At 40.6% G+C, this 26,964-nt stretch overlaps 2 protein-coding genes across 6 annotated transcripts in view; one reads left to right on the forward strand and one right to left on the reverse strand.

Moving 5' to 3' along the window:
- The first annotated feature begins 6,251 nt into the window (after positions 1-6,251).
- Positions 6,252-8,148, forward strand: LOC132884265 (GTP-binding protein Rhes-like). Its single transcript, XM_060918092.1, has one exon. It carries the CDS (start codon positions 6,446-6,448, stop codon positions 7,070-7,072), a length of 627 nt encoding a protein of 208 aa, XP_060774075.1. The 5' UTR covers positions 6,252-6,445; the 3' UTR covers positions 7,073-8,148.
- A 10,788-nt stretch (positions 8,149-18,936) lies between these two features.
- LOC132884744 (phosphoribosyl pyrophosphate synthase-associated protein 1-like) overlaps positions 18,937-26,964 on the reverse strand; it is a 39,255-nt gene continuing 31,227 nt past the window's right edge. For all 5 annotated transcript variants that reach the window (XM_060918646.1, XM_060918648.1, XM_060918647.1 and 2 more), the window contains 3 exons: positions 24,012-24,082; positions 23,282-23,428; positions 18,937-19,525 (listed from right to left, as the gene is read on the reverse strand). In XM_060918646.1, the coding sequence (XP_060774629.1) occupies positions 19,367-19,525; positions 23,282-23,428; positions 24,012-24,082 (377 nt within the window). In that variant the 3' untranslated portion in view covers positions 18,937-19,366. The remainder of the gene's footprint in view (positions 19,526-23,281; positions 23,429-24,011; positions 24,083-26,964) is intronic.

Below are 26,964 nucleotides of genomic sequence, written 5' to 3' on the forward strand. Positions count from 1 at the left end.
TCACAAGACTTACAGATTTGAACTTCAGAGCCACAGATTAACACAAGGGGTGGACAGATGAATAAACAGATGTATTTAAGTAAGGATTAACAGATGGACTGATGAGTAACTGATTAATGAATTGATGGGTGAATGGAGAGATCAATGTACTAATTAGCATTTGAATGAATGAATGGACAGAGAAAGGATTGGTGAAGTGAAATATTAATGAATTCATGAATGTTCATCAGGATACGTATATAAATGGATGGCTGGATGGATGGAGGAATAGATGGATGGACAGCTGATTAATGGGCTGGATGAGTGGAAATAATGAAGACATGAAAGGTTGAATGGATAGATATATAAATAGTATACAGACAGACAGCTGGATGGATGGATGGATGGATGGATGGATGGATGGATGGATGGATGGATGGATGGATGAATGAATGAATGAAACCTTTATTTAACCAGGAAATAAATAAAGGGATTGGTTTCCTGATGAGAAAAAGGACAGATTGATCGTTGGATAAATAGATAATGATTAATGGGTAAATTAGTAAACACATTAACTGAATGATAGAAGAAAGGATGGATGGATGATGGATAAATGTATATATAAATGGAAGGATATACTGTACAAATGCACAAATGAGTGGAAAGAAGGATGGAAAGATTAATGAATGCAATGGATGAGCTAATGGATGGATGGATGGATGGATGGATGGATGGATGGATGGACTCAATGATAGCTGGATGAATTAATGAATGTACATGTAGGAAGGCATAGACAGATTACTGAATACTGTGGATAAGGTGATGTATGAATAGATAGATGGATGTGTAGATGAACTAGTGGATGGATGGAGGGAGTGATGGATTAATTATTGGCCATGTATATGGGTGGATGGATGGATGGATGGATGAAGGGAATGATACTGATCAGGGCTTTGAACCGGTTCAAGGAACGAAAACGAAAACCGGGAACTTTTTCTATTTCACATGGAACAGAAACGAAACCAGAAACTTTATTATTTTTTATGTTCCGGAACAGAAACGCTTATTAAAAATAATGGTAACCGGTTAATACTGGTTTTTATTTCGTTCCTCAAAGTTTCCGTAGCCTACAAATAAAAAAGTCATTCTTCTCCTGCACAAGTTTCTATGACCCGCTGGGGTTCACTTCCTGTGTGACGTTCGCTGACTGAATGGAGAGAGCGGGAGGGTGGACTACTATCACGTCTCCACATCTTAAATAAGAGGTAAATATTGCAGTCTATCGTTATTCAAAAACGTCAATTTCAAACACGATATCAATATATTTGTCAACGTTAATGAGAGGCTCGCGAACATTAAATGACGTTAACCTCTGTTAGCCTATCAATGTATAGGGCCTGACTAGCCTTTGGTAACACACTAAACGAATTATCTTTAATTTTTGGCACTTTTTCTGTTTGTGTAGATGGGAAGACATACTGAGAATCCAAATCGCCAACATTTGAAATAATAATTGTTTTGAATTATTTCTTGTCTTATTTAATGAAGGTTGTAATAGAATTAGCCTACATTTGGCTTAAGCTGGATGAGACAGAGGCATAATTTTATAGCCATTTGTTAAACAGCTGATAGGGAACGTAATTAACCGTTCCGGGAACGAAATTTTTTTGTTCTAACCGGTTCGGGAACGTCTATTTAATGGTGGAACCCAAAACCTGAAACGTTAAAATTCCGTTTCTGTTCGGAACGAACCAATAGGAAAAAAAATTCTGGTTCAAAGCCCTGATACTAATGAATGCATTTAATTTTCTGAAGGATGGATGGATGGATGGATGGATGGATGGATGGATGGATGGATGGATGGATGATGGATAAGCAAATATAGAAATGAGTGGAAGGCAGGATGGAAAGATTAATAAATGCAATGGATGAGCTGATGGATGGATGGATGGATGGATGGATGGATGGATGGATGGATGGATGGATGGATAATTGGTGGATGGATGAAGGGAGTGATGGATTAATTATTGGATATATAAGTGGATTGATGGATGGATGAAGGAATGATATTAATGAATGCATTGGATGAGCTGATGGATGGATGGGAGGATAGATGAAGGAGTGGCTGGATCAATGGATTGATGGATGGATGGATGGATGGATGGATGGATGGATGGATGGATGGATGGATGGATGGATGGATGGATGGATGGATCCAATGATAGCTGGATGAATGAATGAATGAATTAATTAACATGTAGGAAGGCATAGACAGATTACTGAATAATGTGGATAAGCTGATGTATGAATGGATAGATAGATGTGTAGATGAACTGGTGGATGGATGAAAGTTGTAATGGATTAATGATTGGATATATAAATGGATATATAAATGAATGCATGGATGAAGGGAATGATACTAATATATGCATTAGATGAGCTGATGGATGGATGGGAGGAAAGATGAAGGTTGACTGGATGGATGGTTGGATGGTTGAATGGATGGATGGATGAGTAAATGAATTTATGTCCCGGCACTACAGTCTGACCCTCAGTTATAACCCTTTATAATGAGTTCCTCGGCTGTTTTGGACGTGTGGATGTGGTTTATCAGAACCCGAGCTGCTCAGTAAGCCATGTTCTTCCACTTCTCCTGTCCTCAAACATCCTGCCAGCTCCATGATGGGTGGATGGGAGGGAAGATGAAGGTGTGACTGGTTGGATGGTTGAATGGATGGATGGATGAGTAAATGAATTTATGCCCCGGCACTACAGTCTGACCCTCAGTTATAACCCTTTATAATGAGTTCCTTGGCTGTTTTGGACTTGTGGATGTGGTTTATCAGAACCCAAGCTGCTCAGTAAGCCATGTTCTTCCACTTCTCCTGTCCTCAAACATCCTGCCAGCTCCAGTAAACATGGCCCTCGGATGATGGTCTGCTGCCCCCCCCCCCTTTACGAGAAATGCCCTGCACTGATTTGATTCAGTAAATAAACCACTCCAGATTGTTTGATTATAGACTAATCACAGTATCGGCCAGCAAAAACACTCGGTTTCCATATTACTGCCTCTCACAGCAACGCTTGCAGGAGTGATAAGGACGGGAAACAAAGCAGCATTTAGAGGAGTTCCATGGAAAAGGTATTTAAAGGAAGCACACACACACACACACACACACACACACAGGGATCACATGTCTGACCATGACAATGATATTTCCATGTCTACAGTATATTTGGAGATATCAGAGCTGATAAAGCAGAAACACTGACGGGAACCTACACGAGATTATTCTGTCATTCAATAAACCATCCATTAACATGAAAAAGAAAACAATATTTAAAAAAAAAACCTTTTGTGGTTTTATACACTTTCGATTTCCAGATTCTGATTGGTCAGTAGGTACTGTTTAATTCTCTAATCAACTCCAAATCACAGGTTTATATAAATGCGCGTCATATAATACATTATCATTTCTATGTAAACAGTAACAGTACTTTATAACTTAAAATTTTCCAGCGTCATCAGGAGAAAAACTGAGTTTACACTTTTTTTTACAGTTTCTCAGTAAAATAACAATCTGCATTTGTCTTATTAACACTATGAGAGAAAAAAAGAGAGGCTGCTATAACATAAATGACTAAAGGAACTTGGTTCATGGATGTTCCATGACATTCAACATAACTCCATTATATGTGAACACATAAAATGCCGGATGTGTTGTTCTTTAATAAATAAAACATTGTAATGATTGGTAAATTTCTGCAGTATAAGAGGAATAAAACACATCGACATGATAACTTATACACAGAGTATTTAGTCATGTTCGGCTGATTGGACGTGCTCCAGAATGTCCAGGAGTTTAACCATTCACCTCATGTGAGTAATTTAGCAAGAGCAAATATTGGCCTTTGGTTGAGAGAGAGAGAGAGAGGAGGCGACTCAGATAAACCTGTCTCACATAATCATTTGGCTCAAAGACACAAAGATGTCTCTGTAATGATAATCGACTTTCTGTTGATCCTGAGGCAGTTTTTTATTTCTACTGAAGGTTCTTATCGGATTGATTGGGATGACCCTGAGAGCACACGTGTCCATCAACACGTCCTCGTACGACCCTCATATTTAAAAAAATGTAAAACATGACCCATTGTCTTCAGTCCATGTGTCCACAAGCTTGATTAAGATTTCATCACTTCACTGCTTCTCAACAACACCATCTTCAGAAGACCTCATACACCGATCTTCATACATCAGATCATACAGCATTGTTCTTTACCTACCGCTCTTTTTAGAGCCGTGACTGACAGACTGAACCCATAATTAACGCTTCATCTGGTTTACAAACCAGTACAGAACCATGGAGATGAAATCTTCTCAATCTGTGTCCCAGAACAGAACCAGAACTCCTACAAGCACCAAGAAGGGGGGTATTTACTTTCAGTCAGATATGAAGCTTGTTTAGTAATGTCAGAGTGCTGCATGACACGTTTACCACATTCATTGATGTACATACATCCTTTATCATTTATCTTTACCATGATACTTCTTATCTCATCTCATTATCTGTAGCCGCTTTATCCTGTTCTACAGGGTCGCAGGCGAGCTGGAGCCTATCCCAGCTGACTACGGGCGAAAGGCGGGGTACACCCTGGACAAGTCGCCAGGTCATCACAGGGCTGACACATAGACACAGACAACCATTCACACTCACATTCACACCTACGCTCAATTTAGAGTCACCAGTTAACCTAACCTGCATGTCTTTGGACTGTGGGGGAAACCGGAGCACCCGGAGGAAACCCACGCGGACACGGGGAGAACATGCAAACTCCGCACAGAAAGGCCCTCGCCGGCCACGGGGCTCAAACCCGGACCTTCTTGCTGTGAGGCGACAGTGCTAACCACTACACCACCGTGCCGCCCAGTGATATATATGTTGACAAATATTATTATTATTATTATTATTATTAATTTGTCTTCAGTAAGTGCTGTATCCTAATCAGGGTCACTGTGGTTGAATTTAGGAACTTGTTTATATTTTGGAAATAGAACCAACTAAATTCCTTAGAGGTCAGAACATGCTGCAGCTCCAACTCCAACCCCAGCTCAAGCTCCAGCCCCAACTCCAGTCCCAGCTCCAGCCCCAACCCCAGCTCCAGCCCCAACTCCAACCCCAGCTCCAGCCCCAGCTCCAACCCCAGCTCCAGCCCCAGCTCTAGCTCCAGCCCCAGCTCCAACCCTAGCTCCAGCCCCAGCCCCAACCCCACCTGCAGCCCCATGGTTCCATCCTGAGCTTGTGTTACATGTTCTCCCTGCATCTGTGTGGGTTTTCTCCAGCTTCCCTAGTTTCCTCCAGTATTCATGGCAGTAAAACATAGCAGTAGGTGGATTAATGACTCTAAATTGCCCCCGAGGTATACATATGCATGTCCATGGTGCTCCTTGATGGAATGGAGTCACATTGGGGAGTATTCAAGGCTCGGGCCCAGTTTTCCTTGGAACCACCGTGATCCTGGCCAAGATAAAACTCTGACTGGAGATGAATGGAATGATCGAATTCATTCACTCATTAAGATTGTGGATGAATACAAAGAAAAATACAAACTGCAGGAGTAGACGAGATTGATTAGATTAGAATTGGTTTGGGAGCAGGAGGGAATGGGATTTAAAAATAAAACTCCCAGTTTAGACTCAAAATTGGAAAAGTGTTGTTTGTGTTTAAAACTGTTAAATGGTTAAACATGTTTAACCATCTGTTTACATCTGGGCAACTTTTGTCCCACAATTTAACTTCTTTCTGATTTTTTTGTACTCTCAGTCTTCTGAGAGTTTTTTGAATCCATGATGTAATTATCTCCTGCTTTATAGAATGCTGTTTTACATTATGAGCCGAGAGCAAGCTTCTGTTCTCTCGGCATCTTCATGCTGTCGTCGAGTGACTTTTTCTTCCCTTCAGCCCTTCAGCTGTCCTTTCAGTCATTATACTTCATTTTTTCCTCCCCAGTCTTTCCTGAGAGGAGAACTCAGCTTTTTCTACGTGCTGTTTCTTTGTTTGAAAAAAAAAAAACGCAAGGTTTGAGAATAAAACACACACACACCATCTTCATAGTACACAAACTGCAATCAATGTGCATAAGACCTCACCGATTGGTCAGTTGGATGTCCTGTTGTGATCTGATTGGTTCAGAAGAGCAGAGGGCGGAGTCCCAAAAGGAGGGAGTGGATATAAAAAGGGAGCACCTGCTATGCGACAGAGGCATTCGTGAGTTTTTACTCATAAAAACAAGTCATAAAAATAAGAGTGCAGAGGAGCTTGAAGATAAGCTGCTGTGCTGAAAGTAAAGAATCTCAGAAAGCTGAAGAAGAAGAAAAAGTGGAGCCTGAAACGTGAAGAAAGCTAGAAAGAAACCTCAAGAACAGAACTCAAGAACCTCAAGCAGCTGCAGATCTGCTTCCTAGACCATGTCTCTGGATGTGAAGGAGAAGACCCAGGTGCGTCTGGTGTTCATGGGAGCAGCCGGCGTAGGCAAGACTTCGCTGATCCGCCGCTTCCTGAATAACACGTTTGAGACGAAGCACAGGCGCACGGTGGAGGAGCTGCACTGCAAAGACTACAAGTTCTCAGGCATCAAGGTGAGCGTGGAGATCCTGGACACGAGTGGCAGCTACTCGTTCCCTGCCATGCGCAAGCTCTCCATCCGCAATGGCAATGCCTTTGCACTCGTCTACTCCATCGATGATGCAGAGTCTCTCGAGACAGTCAAGAATCTGCGTGATGAGATCCTGGAGATCAAGCAGGACAAGTTTACGCCCATCGTGGTGGTCGGCAACAAGAGCGACCGTGACGAGTACAGGCAGGTGAGCTTCGAAGATGTCCTGGCTGCAGTGGAGTTGGACTGGAACAACAACTTCCTGGAGGCATCAGCGAAGGAGAATGAGCATATCGTGGAGTTGTTCACTGAACTTCTCCAGCAAACTAACCTGCCCAGGCAGCTGAGTCCAGCACTGAGACAACGCCGGGAGACATATCCGAAAAACACAGGTTTCAGGCCTCCTATGAAAAAAACCAACAGTTGCACAGTGTCCTAACCTCAGACATCAAACATGCTGAAGACGTTTCTCCAGGAAGGAACATCTGCAAGATGGATGACGCATCCATACCCCTCTCTCTATCTCTCTGTTTGAGAACATTGAGATCTTCTCTGCTTCGTTCTGTCATGCAAGAGAGAAAAATGAATAGAGGAAAGACTGCAGCACCCAGAATCCCTCTCTGCTTCCTGTCTGCAGGTCAGAGAGAACCTGAAGGAGAAAAAAATACAGAATAAATCTCTAAATGAACATAAAGAATGTAAAGACAAAGAACTGACAAAGACTCTGAAATGTTTGTGTTGCTCCAGAAAAGACCTTCAATCAATGTGTTCATAATAGTTTGCATTTTATTAGTGTTGCTTGTAACAAAGCCACGCCCACCACATTGTGAACATTAACTTGCATTTTTTTAAAAAGCAATTACACACCATGATGACAAGCTGTTTGGGTTCTCGATACATAGCCAAGGGTTCCGACAATCACCTCATGTTCGTTTAAAGGCTTTATGACAGAGTTAGAAGCCGAACTGCTTGGTCATGTGATTTGACTTGGTCATGACTAAAAACTCATTTCAGGAATAAATTTCTCATGAATTCATAAATAAAAAGAAATGTGACGGTACAAATGAATCTAATGTGCTTATTAATGCAGTCATAATAATAGGAAAGGGGTACCCTGGCTGCAAAAGTTTTGGCACCCTGAGGTGCCAAAACCTATCCACTTATAAACCTGGGAACTCATTGCAATTGTGGTTTTTTTCCCCCCATATTATGTGTTTTATATTCAGAACCCGTGCATTAACTGATGTTTAAAGAAACATTATCTGTAAATAATTAGCATTTACATGAATAGAGATAGAAATATAAAAGAACAGACCCTGTGTCGTTCACTGATTGATGAATTTGTTGTTTTGAATTTGGTCACATGCAATTTTGTCAAGTATTTTTTTAAGTGTGTAAAATGTTTGCTTTTTTTTTTTTTTACATGTATGTAGAAAATGTGTTTCAGAGATGAAATAAACTCCTGAAAGTGCTTTCATTTTCTTTTTAAAGGATTGTACTGTTTCTGAAATCGTGCCCTGACTAACAGCAAAGTGCATGATGGGTATCTGTGTATTCTGTGCTTCATGTCATCCAGTATAAATTGATGAAACTCTCAAAATAGTGCACTCTAATGGATAGGGTGAAAATTTTTCTTGGACACTTGGATGTGTTAAATGTATAGCATTAACAGAATTTTAAAAAAAAAATCTGAAGCAGCAAACATTGGTTAATGTAAATGAATTTAGTTTCATCCATGATTTTCTTGGAGGAAGTTACAGTTTTTCCTCGATTGCGAAGACACATTTCTTGAAAGCTGCTCTCCTTTTCTCTAAACTGTGAGCACAAAACCCAATTTTCAAGCTACATTCACAAAACCTCAGACTCTTCTTCCAAAACCAAACTTTCACCTCAAAACAGTTCAATCTGGGCTCAAAACTGAACTATGTTGTCAAATCGTGCCCCGAGTCAATCAAAATTTAAAACACTACTGAGTAGTCACTAAACACTACATAGAAAAATAGAAAACAATGCTCAGGATATGAAGCTGGAGAAATAAAAAAAAAATATATATATATATATATATATGTGTGTGTGTTTGTTCACTGTGCATGTTGCAAAAAAAAAAAAAAAACTGCATTTAGCACTTGTACAAAAAGACAAAAAACAGAAATCTTGTTTTTACAAGTGCTACATGTAAATGCACAAGCAGAAATCTTGTGCATTTGCCACTTGTATACAGTAAGCCCATGTAAATATAAAGTACAAAAATATACAAATAAGTGCATTACTCAGCCACAGCATCATGTCTCCGTACTGGGTCAGGCCACAGGACTTCATCCACGTCACAGGCCACATTTTGTCTGGCCAGGCGACGGGGGAAAAAAACCCTGGCATGCCGTATCCAGGCTTGGCATGCCTCCACACCTATGTCACCACAGGCAAGTTCCATGGCTTGCAGGAGATTTACCCTGGTGTAAGGTTGGCATTCATATACCTGCCACCGCCATGAGGAGAAGAATTCCTCAATGGGGTTTAGGAAAGGGGAGTACGGTGGAAGGCAAAGACTGATAAAACCTTGGTTCATATTGAACCACTCTAACCTGGAGGGCTCTGTGAAAACCAACATTGTCCCAAACATAGATGGGATGCTCATCCTGCTGCCCCAACAGAGCATCTCACATGTGATTGAGGAAAATGAGGAGCTGGTGAGTGTAGGGTCCCAGGTTGGCATGATGGTGGATAACCCCATGATTGCTGATGGCAGCACATAATGTGACATTGCCACCATGCTGCCCCCAGGTGGCAGTCTTTCAATTCTACAAAAAGAGAACATGCAGTTACAAAAAAAATATACATGGAATACCAGGCCTACAAACAGTTAGACCAACCCTCCATTACAATACTACAGTACATTGGTACAGTGATGTACTGAAACATATTTACTTAAAGTATACTGTACCACAGTATACTTTGTCATACAGTAGTTGCTGTCAACATTTACATACTGTACTATAATGTCAAAAAAGGTAGTTACCTGTTCTCTTCTCTAAATCTTCGGATTATGGTGGACACAGTGAATCTACTGATGTTTGGTTGTACCCTTTCTCCAGCCTCCCTCATGCTCATACCATGGACAAGAACATGGTCAATCACAGTAGCTCTGATTTCATCAGATATTACTGCTCTTTGTCTTCGCTGACCACCTCGACCTCCTCTCACACAACCTCTCCCTCTCAGATTTCTATCCATTGTAGGGCCTCACAAACCAGTGCTCTCTGAACTGGCTTATATGTTCCCTCACATCATTAGCCAAATGTGTGGTCAATTTTGAGTTGTTGTGTTCAAGTGGTGACACCTGTGCTTTAATTGTGTTTGACTTTTGTCACCTGTGCTCACCATTATGCAGCACGGGCGCATCACAATGAAAATGTGTTGGCAAGTTGTGTCTAAACAGGTGAAAAGTGCTTATGGTTTTGCCAAAAGAGTGACTGATTCAATCAGTGGGTTCAGGCAACTGAGCATTTGGTTCAGACAAGAGGGTTTAGTGTTTTAGCAATTGAGAAAAACTGTAAATTCTGATTTTCCTGATTTTGTTCATCAGTGTTGCCCCCTGGTGGTAACATCATGCCAGTGTAAAAATATCTGTATAAAGGACAATGGTTTTCAAAAGATTAATCCACACTTCCTGACCATCTGGAAAACTGACACAAAAGTTTAGGCACAAAATTGATGCAATCAAATTAAATTAGTGTTTAATTGCTTTGGTGATGAAACAGCCGTGATTTTGCCCAGCAAACTTATATGCAAACTTCGGTCCTTATGATCAGAGTAAACTTAAAGTTAGACGGCCTTTCGATTTCATAAAATCAGTGAAATTTAGTTCAGGTCTGAAATGTGGTGATTGTGATATCTGTTTATTTCTGTAATATCTCACAAAATATTAGGCCATTCTGTTCTGTGGCTGGGAAGTTATTTAATTTGAGGAGATTAAAGCAAATAATGTGCATGAAATCGCTCGCTTCGCGCAGTCAAGCAGACAGAGGAAGGTCCGTGTGTGTGTGTGTGTGTGTGTGTGTGTGCATGCGCAGGTTTCCCTTTGAGCGTGCACTGACAGTTCCATCATTCTGTCGCTAAACGAACAGCTGATCACACCGAGGTGCTCGCTGAGCGCCAATATTTATTAGTTTGGTCCTGCCTTTCCTTTCCTTCGTATAGAACATAGCATCTTTTCTTATCGCTTTCTTTCTGTTACTGTAGTCGGTCTTTCATGTTTCATTCGCACACTCACGTCCTCCATTTTTATGCCTCCGCCACCTTAAGGTGCAGGAGGCATTATGTTTTCAGGTTGTCTGTCTGTCCGTGCGTCTGTCCCGAAACCTTGTGAACACGATATCTCAAAGGCTAATGAAAGGAATTTCACCAAACTTTCACCATTTGTGCATTTGGGGACAAGCATGAACTGATTAGATTTTCAGATCAAAAGGTCTAAGGTCGGGCGGCACGGTGGTGTAGTGGTTAGCGCTGTCGCCTCACAGCAAGAAGGTCCTGGGTTCGAGCCCCGGGGCCGGCGAGGGCCTTTCTGTGTGGAGTTTGCATGTTCTCCCCGTGTCCGCGTGGGTTTCCTCCGGGTGCTCCGGTTTCCCCCACAGTCCAAAGACATGCAGGTTAGGTTAACTGGTGACTCTAAATTGAGCGTAGGTGTGAATGTGAGTGTGAATGGTTGTCTGTGTCTATGTGTCAGCCCTGTGATGACCTGGCGACTTGTCCAGGGTGTACCCCGCCTTTCGCCCGTAGTCAGCTGGGATAGGCTCCAGCTTGCCTGTGACCCTGTAGAAGGATAAAGCGGCTAGAGATAATGAGATGAGAATGAGGTCTAAGGTCACTGTGAGGTCAAATGTCCGTCCCGAAACCTTGTGAACGCGATATCTCAAAGGCTAATGAAAGAAATTTCACTAAACTTTCACCATTTGTGCGCTTTGGGACAAACATGAACTGATTAGATTTTGAGATCAAAAGGTCTAAGGTCAAGGTCGCTGTGAGGTCAAATGTCTGTCCAAAAACCTTGTGAACACAGTGTCTCCAAGGCTAATACAAGTAATTTCACCAGGTCAAGATTACTGTGAAGTCAAATGTCCATCCCCAAATCACAACTTAATAAGGCGTGTAGTCTACCGGGCGGAGGCATCCCCATCGACACCATTGGCGTCGAGTTCTATCTAGTTCTCTCCTGTTTCAAATTTGTATTCCACAATGCCTTGCGTGAACGGGGAAAGCCCACCACGTGACGTGATGCATGACATAGTATCTTGAATTGGGTCATGGTGAAGCAGGAAAAAATAGCAGAGAATTTAGAGCCGCATGGCTCTAAAGTCATTAATTGTTCTATTTTTTTTTTTTTAACTCATAAAATTGGAAGTCTGTGATTCAAATGCAGTAGCTTTTGGTCACTAAACAAAAATAATTGGGTACTGGGGAAAATTATTTTTATGACCTACATTTGAAAAATCTGAAAGGTAGTCTATCTTTAACTCTTTTTTTTTATTTAAAAAAAAAATGTAGGCAACAAATTCAATTCCTGAAGACCTGAACAAAAATCTCTTGAATCCTATCAGTCTGGAAAAGTTTACAAGGCCATTTCTAAGGTCCTGACTCTACACCAAACCAAGCTCAGAGCTCTAATGTCCAAATGCACAAAGAACAAATCAACCAAAAAGTCACAAATAACCCAAAAACAAAATCCAAAGATCTTCAAGCCTTGCATTCCTCAGCGAAGGTCAGTGTTCATGACTCTACCATTATCTCAGAAAGACGGTTCTCATGAATGCTCATCTCAAGCTTGCCAAGAAGCGCCTGGATGATCCATAAGAGTCCTGCAACAATGAAATATAGGTTGATTACTCAAAAGTGGATCCTTTGAGATGTTCCTTGGTTGACGATCTGTGTGTGTGGGGGGGGGGGGGACAGACAAGAGGGCAAATACTTTTTTCACAGCAGACCTCATTTATCCCAAGTGAACTAAAATATCACCAGCAGTTGAGAATCTTTTTCTTCAAGTTGCTTCTGTAACACGTTAATCCACGTTCAGATGTTTATTATCAGAGTTTTATTATCACAGCGCTCCTGAATTCTGGCTTCTGATTGGTCAGGAGGTGTTGATTAATTCTCTTCAAACAGGATTAATTTATATTCATACTCTCATTATCATTTCTATAGTAACAGCTGATTCACGGGGACGAGCACAATCAACACTCCACTGAAAGGGCTTGAGGAAAGAGACGTTGGTGTTGATGACAAGTTTGCGACATTGATGGAAGGAGTCTCCAGTGTCAGCACTTTGGAGCTGGAATTCGAAGCTTTCCAAGGAGTTTACGCGTCATGGTTTTGCAGTTTTGCGTCAGGTCGTATCACACCACCCTGTCGTGGATTATTTATGGATATCAGCACAACACTAAGTGTTTAATTTTTTATTTATAATGAGGGAAAGCATCGTGTGAAACTCAGTGTGCTGTGTATAGGTTATGAGGTCACGCTTTGCATGGGTGACACGATTGCAAAGCCGCTGTATTCGCAGGAAGTAAAGAATGAAGCTCATCTCATCTCATCATCTCTAGCCGCTTTATCCTGTTTTACAGGGTCGCAGGCAAGCTGGATCCTATCCCAGCTGACTACGGGCGAAAGGCGGGGTACACCCTGGACAAGTCGCCAGGTCATCACAGGGCTGACACATAGACACAGACAACCATTCACACTCACATTCACACCTACGCTCAATTTAGAGTCACCAGTTAACCTAACCTGCATGTCTTTGGACTGTGGGGGAAACCGGAGCACCCGGAGGAAACCCACGCGGACATGGGGAGAACATGCAAACTCCGCACAGAAAGGCCCTCGCCGGCCACGGGGCTCGAACCCGGACCTTCTTGCTGTGAGGCGACAGTGCTAACCACTACACCACCGTGCCGCCCAGCATGAAGCTTATTTCTAGATATTTTTACTTATTTTAGATATGTTATTGTAAGAAATATTAGATAACTTTTCCTTTGGTCGAAATAACGTCTCTCGTTTTCATTTTTCAGTGCATAAAAGGTTTCGCTACAGCTAATAATGTGTCGTGAACGTTATCATGTTCGTTTTGATGGTTTGTTGTCTTGGCAGTGGATTGGGTTTACGGGAAATGTGTCAGATTTGGTGTTGCTTGGTACATGTTTAAAAAAACTTTTTTTTTTTTACAACAAATATGTTCTTATATGCTGTATTTTTGTTCTTTTAAAAAATAGATACATGAATGAACAAAGCCTGATTCAAGCACACGCGGTTTATGGACAATGTGTTTTTACAGAACGATGTAAACTAAGGAAATCATCATCATCATCATCGCTCATGCAACACACACACAGATACAGGTACAAATTAATTGCCTTAAATGGCATACACACATTTCCTTGCATGGATCTCACTCACAGTCACACACACAAAGCCGGCCTTGTCCATGTGTTTCCCGTTTCCCATCTCAGCTCTGAGAGCTGCACATTGTTTCACACGAGGAAGTGGCGAAGTGTCAGTTGCTGTCTAGTTCCTCTTTGGACCATGCTTACACACACACACACACACACACACCTCATTCTCACTACATACATTCACACACTGTAGGACACAAACATCCCCCCTGCCTCAGTTTCAGGTAAGTGCCGATCTGCTACACTGAACACTTTATTTAGTGATAAACTGAGATCTTAAAATGAACAGCACTAATTTAACTTTGCGACTTCTCACTGAATATTTCAGCTTTATTGAGTTTAACTCTGAAGCAAACAAACACGAAGTGGGTAAGAAAGTGTGAGTTGAGTGTGACATGGGATTGTATTCTGTCTTTCCTGTAAAATTTCCTTCTTCGTTCCTGGAATCTTTAGCACAACTCGTGAACAGAAATGAATGAATGAATGAATGAATGAATGATCTTGCATAAGCAACTGAATGTGTGAATGAATTCTTGATTAATCCTGCACAAGTGAATAAAAGTGTGTGAGTGAATGTACAATATGAACGAATTAAAAAATATCGCACAAGTATATAAATGTCTCAATGAATGAATGAATAATTTGAGAAGAAGTGAATGAATGGATGGACGAGTGAATTAACGATTAATCTTGCACAAATTGGTGAATACATCACTATGCATCGTGTGTGTGTGTGTGTGTGTGTGTGTGTGTGTGAGAATGATTTTACACAAGTGAGTAAATTTGTGAACGGATGAATAATCACCTTTTTCAGATGTAGAAATGTGTGAATCGATGAATAATCCTAAAGAAGTGAAGAGAATGTGTGAATGGATGAACTAAAGATGTTTTACATGAACGTGTTTATGATTAAATGATTGTGTGAGTAAACAAGTCTTGTGTATGCAGATTAATTAATTCATTAATGCAAGTTATTAAATAGACAGATGAATGAATGAATGAATGAATGAATGAATGTTTACACTTCTATTCCCTTTGATCAGTGAAATTAAACTCGTCTTTGCCTCTGGACTTGGTCCAAGCTCCACAGCAGCTTTAATGAAACCTGCGGAGTTTAGAACAAGTACAGTGTCTCTGACACAACACCACGTTACCCAGAATGCATTTCACCCGTTTCATATCGATATCTGAGGACGCTCCGTTTCAGCTCTGGCTGTCGAGCCGTCTTTAAATGGTAAAGCGGCTCATCGTGAACGGTCCCATGTAGTCGCACAGCGCTATACGATTTGCCCTGACGTGATGTCCGTGTCTAACGTTAGCCTTTAGCCTTTATCTGGCGCATGACATCACACCATCATGTCATGTGTTTATGTAGAGCTCCATGTCAGAGGTCTATTTTAAAATACTGTGACTGAGATTGTGGCAAATCCCCTTCACACTTCCTCTAACTTCAGGGACGAGTGTAACTTCTGCAATTCCAGTGACTTTAGGACTTCAGGAAGTCCGATTTCCTCAAATGACTCAAGAAACCTGAACCATTTTACATTATAGGATCAGTTTGAGTTCAACAGCCAAGTGGTGTTTCCATCCAATCAATAAAGCATCCATCCATCCAATGGTAGGCCTGTTCATCCATCCATAATCTATTCACCTACCCATCCAAATATCAACCCATTCATCTGCATGTGTCCATCTATTCATCCAACCATCTATGCATCAACCCATTCATCTGTATATGCATCCATCCAACCATCAGTGTCATCTATTCATCCATTCATATATCAATCCCTTCATCTCCATCCAAGTATCAACCCGTTCATCTGTACATCAATCCATCTATTCATATATTGACCCCTTCATCTGCATGTGTCCATCCATCCATCCTTCCATATCTATTCATCTCTGTCCAAATATCAACCCATTCATCTCTATATCCATCACTATATCAACCCCTTCATCTTCATGTGTCCATCCATCCATCCATCCATCCATCCATATATCAACTCATTCATCTGTAAATGCATCCATCCATCCACCAGTATATCTATTCATCCATCTATCTGCTCATATATCAACCCCTTCATCTGCATGTGTCCATCCAACCATCCACATATCTATTCATTTATCCATCCAAGTATCAACCTACTCATCTGTATATCCATCCATCCATCCATCCATCCATCCATCAGTATATCTATTTATCCATCTATACATCAACCCCTTCATCTACATGTGTCTGTCCAACCATCTATCCATGCAATGGTAGACTGTTCATCATTCTATCCACATATCTATTCATCTATCCATCCAAGTATCAACCCATTCATCTGTATATCCATCCAGCCATCAGTATATCTATTTATCCATCTATACAATCAACCCATCCATTTGTATATGCATCCATCCAACCATAAGTATCATCTATTCATACATACATCCAAGTATCAACCCATTCATCTATCCATCCAAATACCAACCCATTCATCTGTATATCTATTCATCACTATATCTATTCATCCATTCCTGGCATACTGCATCGCCGTGTGGTATGCTGGCTGCTCAGCAGCAGACAGAAGAGCCCTCCAGAAGGTCATCAAAACAGCAGAGAAAATTATTGGCTGTCCCCTGCCTTCTCTGGAACCCATCTCCAACTCACGGTGCCTGAGCAAAGCCAGCAACATCATCAAGGACAATTCTCACCCTAGTCACATACTGTTTGCTCTCCTGCTCTCAGGGAGGCGCTACAGGAGCTTGAAAAGCAAAAACAGACTAAAAAAAATAATCATACAGTTTCTTTCCCTGGGCCATCAGAACTGTGAATGCTGCATGACATGACTTACAACCTCATACATTAAGTGCAATAACAAACTGTGTTATAACTTTTTTCACTTATTATTATTGGGTTTATGTTTGTCTGATAAATTTTATGTCAATGTCTCGTTCATAAATGTGTTTTTTTATTATCAGATGAAGCATTTCAATTTCATTGTACTGTGTATAATGACAATAAAGGCATTCTATTCTACTCATCTGTATATCAACTTATTAATCTGCAGGTGCGTCCATCCATCCATCCATATATTGGTTCCTACATCCATCTGTACATGCAGCCATCTAACCATAACTATAATCCATCCATCATCCGTATATCTATTCATAGATTTGACCTCTATCTGTATTGTGTCCTTCAACATATTCATCCCTCTGTATTGTCATTAATCCCCCGAGTTCATCAATCCATCCATCCACCCATCAGTATGCCTATTCATACCTCTAATCATCCATCCACTAGTTTATCAATCTATACCTCCACCAATTCATTAATCTATCCGAATATCCATCCATCCATCCTACTGATCCATCCATTTATTCATATGTACACCAAGTAACAGCGAAGCAAAATTTAAATGTGACGCAACCAATAATCACGAGTGTCTCCATTTATAAAGCCCACAGCTCCGCCTTCTCATTTTCAGTTGGCTCATAAGACCCATGAACAGGTTTGTGAATTCACAGGTCAAAGGTCAAGTATATCATTATATAAATAATCACTGCACATCCTGCATCCTTTCCCCTTCCATGATTTGGCTTTTCCACCAGGTCAGTTTGTTTATTGTTGTTCCGATCACTTCTTTAGCTGGAAAAGGCAGAAAAGGTTTTAGGTGTCTCTCGTATCACCATAACAACGGACCAAAACTGTAAACAGAACGCTGAAGCAGTGCATACAGTCATCTCAGAGAACGTCCATCAAATCGATGTCGTCGCGTTTAAGAAATCATCTGCTTCAAATATTTTTACACTACCGTTCAAAAGTTTGGGGTCACTTTGAAATGTCCTTATTTTTGAAAGAAAAGCACTGTTCTTTTCAATGAAGATCACTTTAAACTCATCAGAAATCCACTCTATACATTGCTAATGTGGTAAATGACTATTCTAGCTGCAAATGTCTGGTTTTTGGTGCAATATCTCCATAGGTGTATAGAGGCCCATTTCCAGCAACTACTGTATCACTCCAGTGTTCTAATGGTACAATGTGTTTGCTCATTGCCTCAGAAGGCTAATGGATGATTAGAAAACCCTTGTACAATCATGTTAGCACAGCTGAAAACAGTTGAGCTCTTTAGAGAAGCTATAAAACTGACCTTCCTTTGAGCAGATTGAGTTTCTGGAGCATCACATTTGTGGGGTCGATTAAATGCTCAAAATGGCCAGAAAAATCTCATCTCATCTCATCTCATTATCTCTAGCCGCTTTATCCTTCTACAGGGTCGCAGGCAAGCTGGAGCCTATCCCAGCTGACTACGGGCGAAAGGCGGGGTACACCCTGGACAAGTCGCCAGGTCATCACAGGGCTGACACATAGACACAGACAACCATTCACACTCACATTCACACCTACGGTCAATTTAGAGTCACCAGTTAACCTAACCTGCATGTCTTTGGACTGTGGGGGAAACCGGAGCACCCGGAGGAAACCCACGCGGACACGGGGAGAACATGCAAACTCCACACAGAAAGGCCCTCGCCGGCCCCGGGGCTCGAACCCAGGACCTTCTTGCTGTGAGGCGACAGCGCTAACCACTACACCACCGTGCCGCCCTGGCCAGAAAAATGTCTTGACTATATTTTCTATTCATTTTACAACTTATGGTGGGAAATAAAAGTGTGACTTTTCATGGAAAACACAAAATTGTCTGGGTGACCCCAAACTTTTGAATGGTAGTGTATGTCGAAATATTGAAAACATTTTATCGAATGTTTCTATTGTATTTAGCTGGTTTTCAAGATTTTTAAAGTTTAACTATTTCAGTTTTTTAAAAAAAAAGTATAAGATTAAAGGAAAGAATGTAAAAGAAAAAAAAAGTCCATTCTTCTTGATTTATTGGTCCACCATTTTTACACATGACAAAACAAGAGAAGATTTCGAACAGGAGGGGTGGGCGGGTGGGGGGGAGGGTTTATTGTGAAATGTAGTGCATACAAGTGGAAGTGAGTACAAGATTCTTCGAGCATGGGTCTCTCCAACAGACACGGAATGATGTCGTGTTCTTCCATCTCTTCCTCCTTCTTCTCCACATTGAGATTGTTATTGTGTTTCTGGAATAATTACATCTGCGCTGTCGAAGCTATTCGAAGTTCAAGCCTCCTGAACAAGGAACATCTTCATACTGCTGCTGCGTGTTCTTTTTTTTTTAAATATAAAACAGGACCTGAAACCATGGGATGAAACACCAGGCACCACAGGAAGAGGCCCCAGACTGGTTCTGGATCAGCATGAGGACTCGTTTTACTCATTAATCATCTACGGTGATGTTGCGGAACAGGTAGGCCATGGATTCTCCGTTATGGATGCGGCGGATGGCTTCAGCCAGAATCATACTGACGTCCACTGTCTTAATCTTGGGACACTGGAGCTTCTGGACCTCGTGGGGGACCGTGTTCGTCACCACCACCTGTGTGATGAAGCAGAGTTGAGATTACGACCTCAGAGCTGATTACAGATCATGAAGTGTTTTATTCCTCTTGTGCTACAGCAATTTGTCAATGATTATGTTTCTATATTTACTAAAGAATGACACATCGTAGCTTTTTATCCTTTTATAGCTACATTTAATGTTGTTGAACGTCCATGGATATAATCAATCCTTCCCTCACCAGGCTCTCTCTCTCTCTCTCTCTCTCTCACTTGATGTTGTATTTTCGTTCCAGAAATACCGCAAAGTGTAAACTCCTCTGTTCTGACGATGCTGGAAAACTGACTGACTTAGTAGTTTGACCTCTGTTACAAAGCGCTGACACTGTGGACTCACGGATGGAGGATCTGCATCATCAGGTCTTAGATTGCGTGGAACCTCCTCCATGTGTAAATAGAGCTTGCAATCAAACATTTGATAACCAAGTGGGACACATTTACCATGACACCACCATGTTTATTGCTGGGTTTCAGTCACATGACTTTTCTTAGCGGAAAGTTTTAGCGGAAGTGAAATAGCTGGTGGTCTAAAGTCTGCCATAGTGCAAACAACTAGCGATAACTTAGAGAGTACGCTCGTAATCTAGAAGCCGCTGCTCACTTTAGATATGTTCAGAAGATTGCTATGTGCAATGGAACCGACCCCGACAGTCTGGGAAAGGAGTTGTCATACGATCTCAAACTACCCTTCAGTCGAGTTCCCCGACATCTCGAACTATCTGGTGTTGCAGACGTCCTTCTCATGGATTAAAGCAAAAAAAAAAATCATCTGACTGAAAAAAAAGCTCCATGTCGTTGGCCCCTACCACATCAGCGATGCGTCAAATTTTAAACGCCGTGTTGCCCATTATCCCCTCGGCCCCTACTTATAGTACATTTACATAATTTTAACAATGACTAAAGCTAAGGCAAGACTCGACCATTGTCATTACTGGCTATAAATGATAAAACATCAAGTTTTCAGCGCAAAGTGCAAATTTATTTCAACAATTTCAAAAAGTGCAAGTGCAGTTGAACTTGAACCATGCTTTCAAAAGAGTGGAACAGAAAGAACTTGCAAGAAAAGTAAAGTGAAAGTTCACTTTTTCTGCTTCTTCGCAGTGAAGCCAAAGGCATCTAGTTTTTTGCCATTGCTTCCATAGACTTTTTTATGGCAAACTACACAAAAGCACACACCTGCCATTTTCATCTTTTTGCACCATGAACTAAATGGCTTGCCATTATCGCCCATTTCATTTCGCCAAGCCCATCTCCACTTATTCTTTACCGTTTTGTCGATGTCTGACACATCTGTGCCTTCATTTAAAAGAAGCGCGTCCATGCTGGCAAAACCGAAAGTAATTTGACGCGCTCTAGTGATGGAAATCGAAGGGCCTATATCCGGTGGCCTTATACGCAGTACTCGACTTGGGGGGGGGGGATGTAGGGGGAGGCATCCCCCTTCTGAAATAAAAATCTCAAATCATCCCCCTTATAAAACGGCCATCCCCCCCATCACATCCCTTGTGCCATTTTACCAATTAATGTGGAAATTAACCTACTATTATTTTAACAAATATTACTACCATTTCAACATTAGAGGCTTTGCACAGTGATAGCCTACATGTAGCCAGATAAAAAAGACGCATATTTATTTATTCGGTTGCACCTCTCATTCACACCTATATGGAGGTTTCAGTCACTGAAAACAGCTACTTTCGCAAACTCTGGGCAGAGTGGAGATTTCTGAAAACTCCATCTTCAGACACTCGTGTAAATCGGGAAACCGAAGCAGCAGTGGGCGAGAGGGCACGCGCAAATATAACGAGTCAGAGGTGTGAATCTTTCACCGAATGCCAATTGTCCCGGTTCTTCATGAAATCGCACGCGCACGCACAAATTCATTAGGTTAACTTTCAAATGACTGTTCTTGTGCACTTGACACCGGAGCCACTTTCCTGAATTTTGAGCTTCGGAGTATTCGCTTCTTTATCTATTTAATCAATGAATTTATTTGTCACATACATTAAATTACTAATATAAAACATTAGTAGCCTATTTAAGCAATAGCTGTTTTCTCCACTGTTTTCCGACCTTTTGTGCTTAGTGAACGAGACACTTCATTACATTCCACTGACCGACTTCCAATTCCGGACTTTTTTGAAAATGTAAAATATAGGCCTACGAGATGGTTTTTTGGGACTTAATTCGCGTTGGTCCTTCACTATTAATTTTTGAGACTGACGAGGCACTAAATACTGTGGAATTATTTTCTCCTTACTATGAAGTTTGGCATCTTAAACAAGTGTCGGGAAATCTTGCAGCCCGTCTCTGCAGCCTCCAATGTTTAAGCGAACTGCTGAAGCCATAATGTTTAAAGATTAAATCGTAGGCTAATCAAACCAAAGAAAAACACAGCCTTTCCAGAACGTTGTCTGCCGAAGCCTGTTTAACCTACAAAAGGCTTAATAGCATAGATCTTGCTGCGGCTTCAACTTTTTCACCTGATCACCTTTCAATAGGCAAATATCATTATTATTACTACTACAAAAGGCCTAGTATTAGTAGTAGACAAGTAACCTAGTTGCCTAGTAATCGGACAGCCAAATAGTTTCATCAGTGGCCTACGCCGAGCCTCCCTGGGACTAGACAGTAGCGGAGGCTGTATTTATTTATTTATGCCTATCTAGCGCAACAACTTATTCCTTTACATATACTCAAACATAGCACAAGAAAGGGTTCAACAACAGGCAATCACAGCAGCTTGGTGAAGTTCTAAATCACATCGGTGTCAGACCTATGGGCCTACCCCCCCCTTTTTTTCCCTCGGATCTGCATCACTCTCATTATTGACCTTTAGCGCTCCCAGTTGACGGAAATCCGTTGTAGCGACGGAAAACTTTAATCCATGCCTTCTACACCGCAAAACAGATGAAAGCGTGGAAGAGTATGGAGGCTTACAACTTTTTTGTATGTAGCTGAGTAAAGGATCTCGTTATCAAGTCGCTGCCCAATGAATCCTGAATTGCTTTTGCCCGTGGAAGTATGTTTATTTTATGCTTTTCGTTCGCGTCTTTACAATGAAGCGCAAACAAACAACAGTTGGCTTAATTCTCACTTGTGTTGGCTCTTATCTCTCAGCTAAATCATTCACAAAGATAATCAGAAACCCCTTTAAAGACCTGGATCTGAGTTAAACGAGACGGAGAAGTGATCACGGCGCATTGTAACTGTACGGCTGGGGAAGAATTTTGTCGCGACCTTCATGCAGATGGACTTTGTGAGGAGGAAACAAAGAAACAGCTGGGGACTTCAGCGCTTCGTGACTAAAAAGAGGTACCGTAAAATAACACATAGCAAGAAAAGTACTTGGAAAACACTAAGGACAGAGCTGAGATGGAAATACAAACCTTTCACCAAGTGATCACTGCAAACTCGAGCGTGCTGCAACTCGGCTCCCTTCGATTTCACTGAGAGGTTCGAAAGCCACCTTTCTCCACATCTTGTGTTTGTTCACCCTTTTTTTTTTAGTTCACAGCAAACTCTGAAGAAACTTTTATCAATTTCACGGTTTGATCGATTCGAACAACCTAAAACAACGCAAGCGTAAGGCATTTTTCATGCGAGCAATGCACCTTCTCCGTACAAGCGCTTTGTCAACTGAGCTTTAGACCACCAGCTAAAGATTTGAATAACTAAAGAGGCGGATGTGACATCACGTGAAAACCAGCAATATGAAAGAAAGAAAACGTCTCACCTCGTCTATAACGGACTCCTCGATGAGGCGTGGGGCGTCGGCCGAGAGCAAGCCGTGAGTGGCCATGACGTAGACTTTATACGCTCCTCTCTCCTTCAGAATCTCCGCCACTGCCACAAAGTCCTCCACATCATCGATGATATCGTCCTAATAAAGGATAAAAAAAAAGATTAAATAAATTCAAGTTTAAATCATTATTTAACCTGGCTTTATATTTTATTTAATTTCTTTTGTATTTTTTGTGTTATTTGTTTGTCAATTATTTTATTAAATTGTGCTTTATCTTTTAAATTAAGTGCTAAATATATTATTATTATTATTACTCATACTTATTATTTTTATAAAGCCCTCCAAAGACCTTCTGTGACATTTTCCACGACTGATTTTAAAAGCTGATAAACTTATCATGAGGGGAAAAAGGAAAAATGTTATGTTATTATGGAGGCTGCAATTCCTAGTTTAAAACGTTGTATGCATTTTTCTACTTTTCCAGAATTTCTAGATGTGTTAAAACACCAGTCTGATCTTTCTGATCTGTATAATTGCACATTTTGTATTTAATTTGGTTCCTGATGGCTCTCTGGGATCCATCTTTATTTTTTGTCTCCCTATAGTGGTGTGACTCTGCCATTACACATATGGTGTATAAATAAATAAGGAAGGAAGGAAGGAAAACCAGTCAATCCAACAATTATCCACTGGTCATCATGATGTGTGTGAGTGAACTTACAACAATGATTGCGATTCGACCTCCAACGTCTCCCACCACGGTGATGGGCGGTTTCTCTTTAGCCATCATCACTGCACAGGAACACTGACATGTTATTTATCATCATGTTTCACACGAAATTTGTGGATTAAAACACAGTTGCTTTATATCTTTGACCACAAAGCTCAATCTCTCTCTCTCACACACACACACTCCAATTTTAGAATATAATAGCATTAGGAATTAGAATGTACTTTTTTTTTAATTGCGTGATGTTTCCAAATTAGATATACAATTTCCATGATGTGGTTTTAGAGTTGCAGTGTGTGTGTGTGTGTGTGTGTGTGTGTGTGTGTGTGTGTGAGAAGCCAATCCATCACCTGCACCTTCAACCCCATAAATACAGCAATAAACTCTAATAAAATGAGTCACACCTCACCAAACCATGCTGAAAACTCAAACCACATCCTTATACAAATAGTTTGAGCTGAGGAGAAAAGAAAAAAAAAAAAAGGATGTACGAAAGATTTCAGGCCGAGTAAGAAAGCTTTCACTTGTTCGTGCGTATAAAATGTGAGAAACCATTTTATTTTCTTGCCCAGAAATGGCACGTGTACAGATTGATTGATGATGAATGATAAAGCTAGATGGAATCGGATTTAAGCAAAATTATCACTATATGCAGTAAACATACAAGACATTTTATCACATCACATCACTCCGAGATCAACCAGGACATGATAAAAAATATATATATATTAATAATAATTGCTTAAACAATAACATCAGCACAAGTGCATTATTTGGCTGAAAAAAGTAGTTCAATACAGTGTTCTGATCCAGATTGCTTGTATTTGTTTATATGGACCTTTGGTCATCTTTTAACAGACACGCCCACCAATGCTGAATCACTCCGCCCCCATATCAGTCTGAAAACATGGCGGAATCTGATAAGCACTCGGAGGAACCAAGAACAAAAGCCATGCCTTGTTTCTAGAAGCCTCAATAAACTCCAATACCAGCTTTTTAAAAATCTCAAAGTCGCTCTACTGCATACATTTACATGACATCACTTTGCAATCTTCTGTTTCGTCACATCCTATATATACACACACACACACACACATACACACACTATATATATATATATATATATATATATATATATATATATATATATATATATATATATATATATATAAAAAATGTATGATATACGATCTTTTACCTCGAGAGATCCCTGACAAAGTGCAATTATGCTTTTTCCTGAAAAAAAGTTGTGTGTGTGGATAATCATGTGACCTTGTCCGGGTGTACACCAACAAGAAATTAAAAAAAAAAAAAAAAAGATAGAAGTGAGAGGAAAATGTGCAGGAAGGATTGTCTGCTTGAGGCTTGTCTGTTCTGCAAAGAGAAGTGGAGGTACACTGAGATAAATAAAAACAGCCATTTTTAGACTGTGCACCACCAGGGATTGAGATTGTTCTTATTTTTGCTGTTCCTAACAACTATTTGGGCATGACATGAAAAATAAATCAGCGGCTACAGATAATGGATGGATGAAAAATAAATTCTTATAGAAGTGAAATTATTATGCGTACATTTTACCCCCATCCTCAAACAGACGTGATCAACTGGATCCAGTGATCTGCTGCGCATGACAAAAGATGGCTTTGATAAATCTGTATCAGTGTTTATAAATGACACATAAAAAAAGGAACTGAAAGATAGAAGATCTTTCGAACGGGAACTGAAGTCATTTTAAACTTGCTTTATTTCTTAATTAACGTGTTATTCAATTACGTTTTAGGTTTTAGTAACCTTATATCGTGACTCGTATCGGCAACTAATTGCAATTAAATATTATACTTATCGGCGTATTCGGTTTTTAGCCGTGTTGAATTTAGTTCGTTTGGTCCACGGCAGGCGTCGCTTATCCACGAGATCTTCACGAGACTTGTGCGAGACTTCGAAACGTGAAGCGTCAGCCAGATGTCAGTGCCGCCATTTTGAAAACTGTTTTCCAAAGGAAATATTGCACAAAAACGAGTTTAAATGACGATTACTGCCTACTTTTTTCAAACTTTCCTGATCGCTATCAAAACAAACACAACTTCCAGCTTGATTACATCAGCATTCGAAAGAGGGCGCACACGTCTTTTGACAATGCTGGCAGATGTTGTTCACTTCTTTGATTTGCGCTGTACGTTTTACTTCCATCCTACGATGACTCACACAGGTCTCAACGAATCTCGTTTACCGTCATTGCTTTGACATATGGGCTGGTATATTACAGAGCATATTTCAAAACACTCATAACTTACTATAGCAGCAACAAAATAGCGTCCAAAAATGCATTCCTATATTTAATAAAATGAGATAAATAAAATTTTGATCATAAAAAAAATTGCCTTCAATTCTCCTTTAACCATGTTATGAGTGTTGTCATTCTACACTTGTCCACCAGATGGCACACTGCAACTCCACTGTTGATGGCACACACATCTGAAACGCCACAAATCACAACAATCAGCTGACCCAAGCGGAGTTGAGTAGAGTAGCACATATTTTGTTTTACTTTTATTCAAATATTATTCAGAACAATAAAACAAGTTTATTTTTAAACTTCATGTCATGGTATATTGGTAAGGATGCTTAAATAACGCTTAAATGTTAAATGTTGTGCGTTATGTTTCGTTTCAGCCGATATATCGTTATCAGATTTTTAAATCCTCAGATATCAGAATTGGTACTGGTCTTAAAAAGCCTATATCGATCGGGGTCGAGATCACACTACAAGACTCTGTGAGAAAATTAAAATACAGCGATGGGCGAGAACAGAGATGTGTTGCCAAGATGGGTGAAGGGGGCGGAGATGGAGGAGATCCTCTAGGAAGTGGATCTACAGTCATGTAGTGTGTGTTCAGTGACAAAAAGTGAACTCCAATGGCCACCATAAATTCAGTGGGCGTGG

This window comes from Neoarius graeffei, chromosome 4, assembly GCF_027579695.1.
Source record: "Neoarius graeffei isolate fNeoGra1 chromosome 4, fNeoGra1.pri, whole genome shotgun sequence".
NCBI classification, from domain to species: Eukaryota; Metazoa; Chordata; class Actinopteri; order Siluriformes; family Ariidae; genus Neoarius; species Neoarius graeffei.

What these genes read in the sequence shown, in the direction of transcription:
- LOC132884265 (XM_060918092.1), top strand. Translation starts at nt 6,446, where the DNA reads ATGTCTCTGGATGTGAAGGAGAAGACCCAGGTGCGTCTGGTGTTCATG.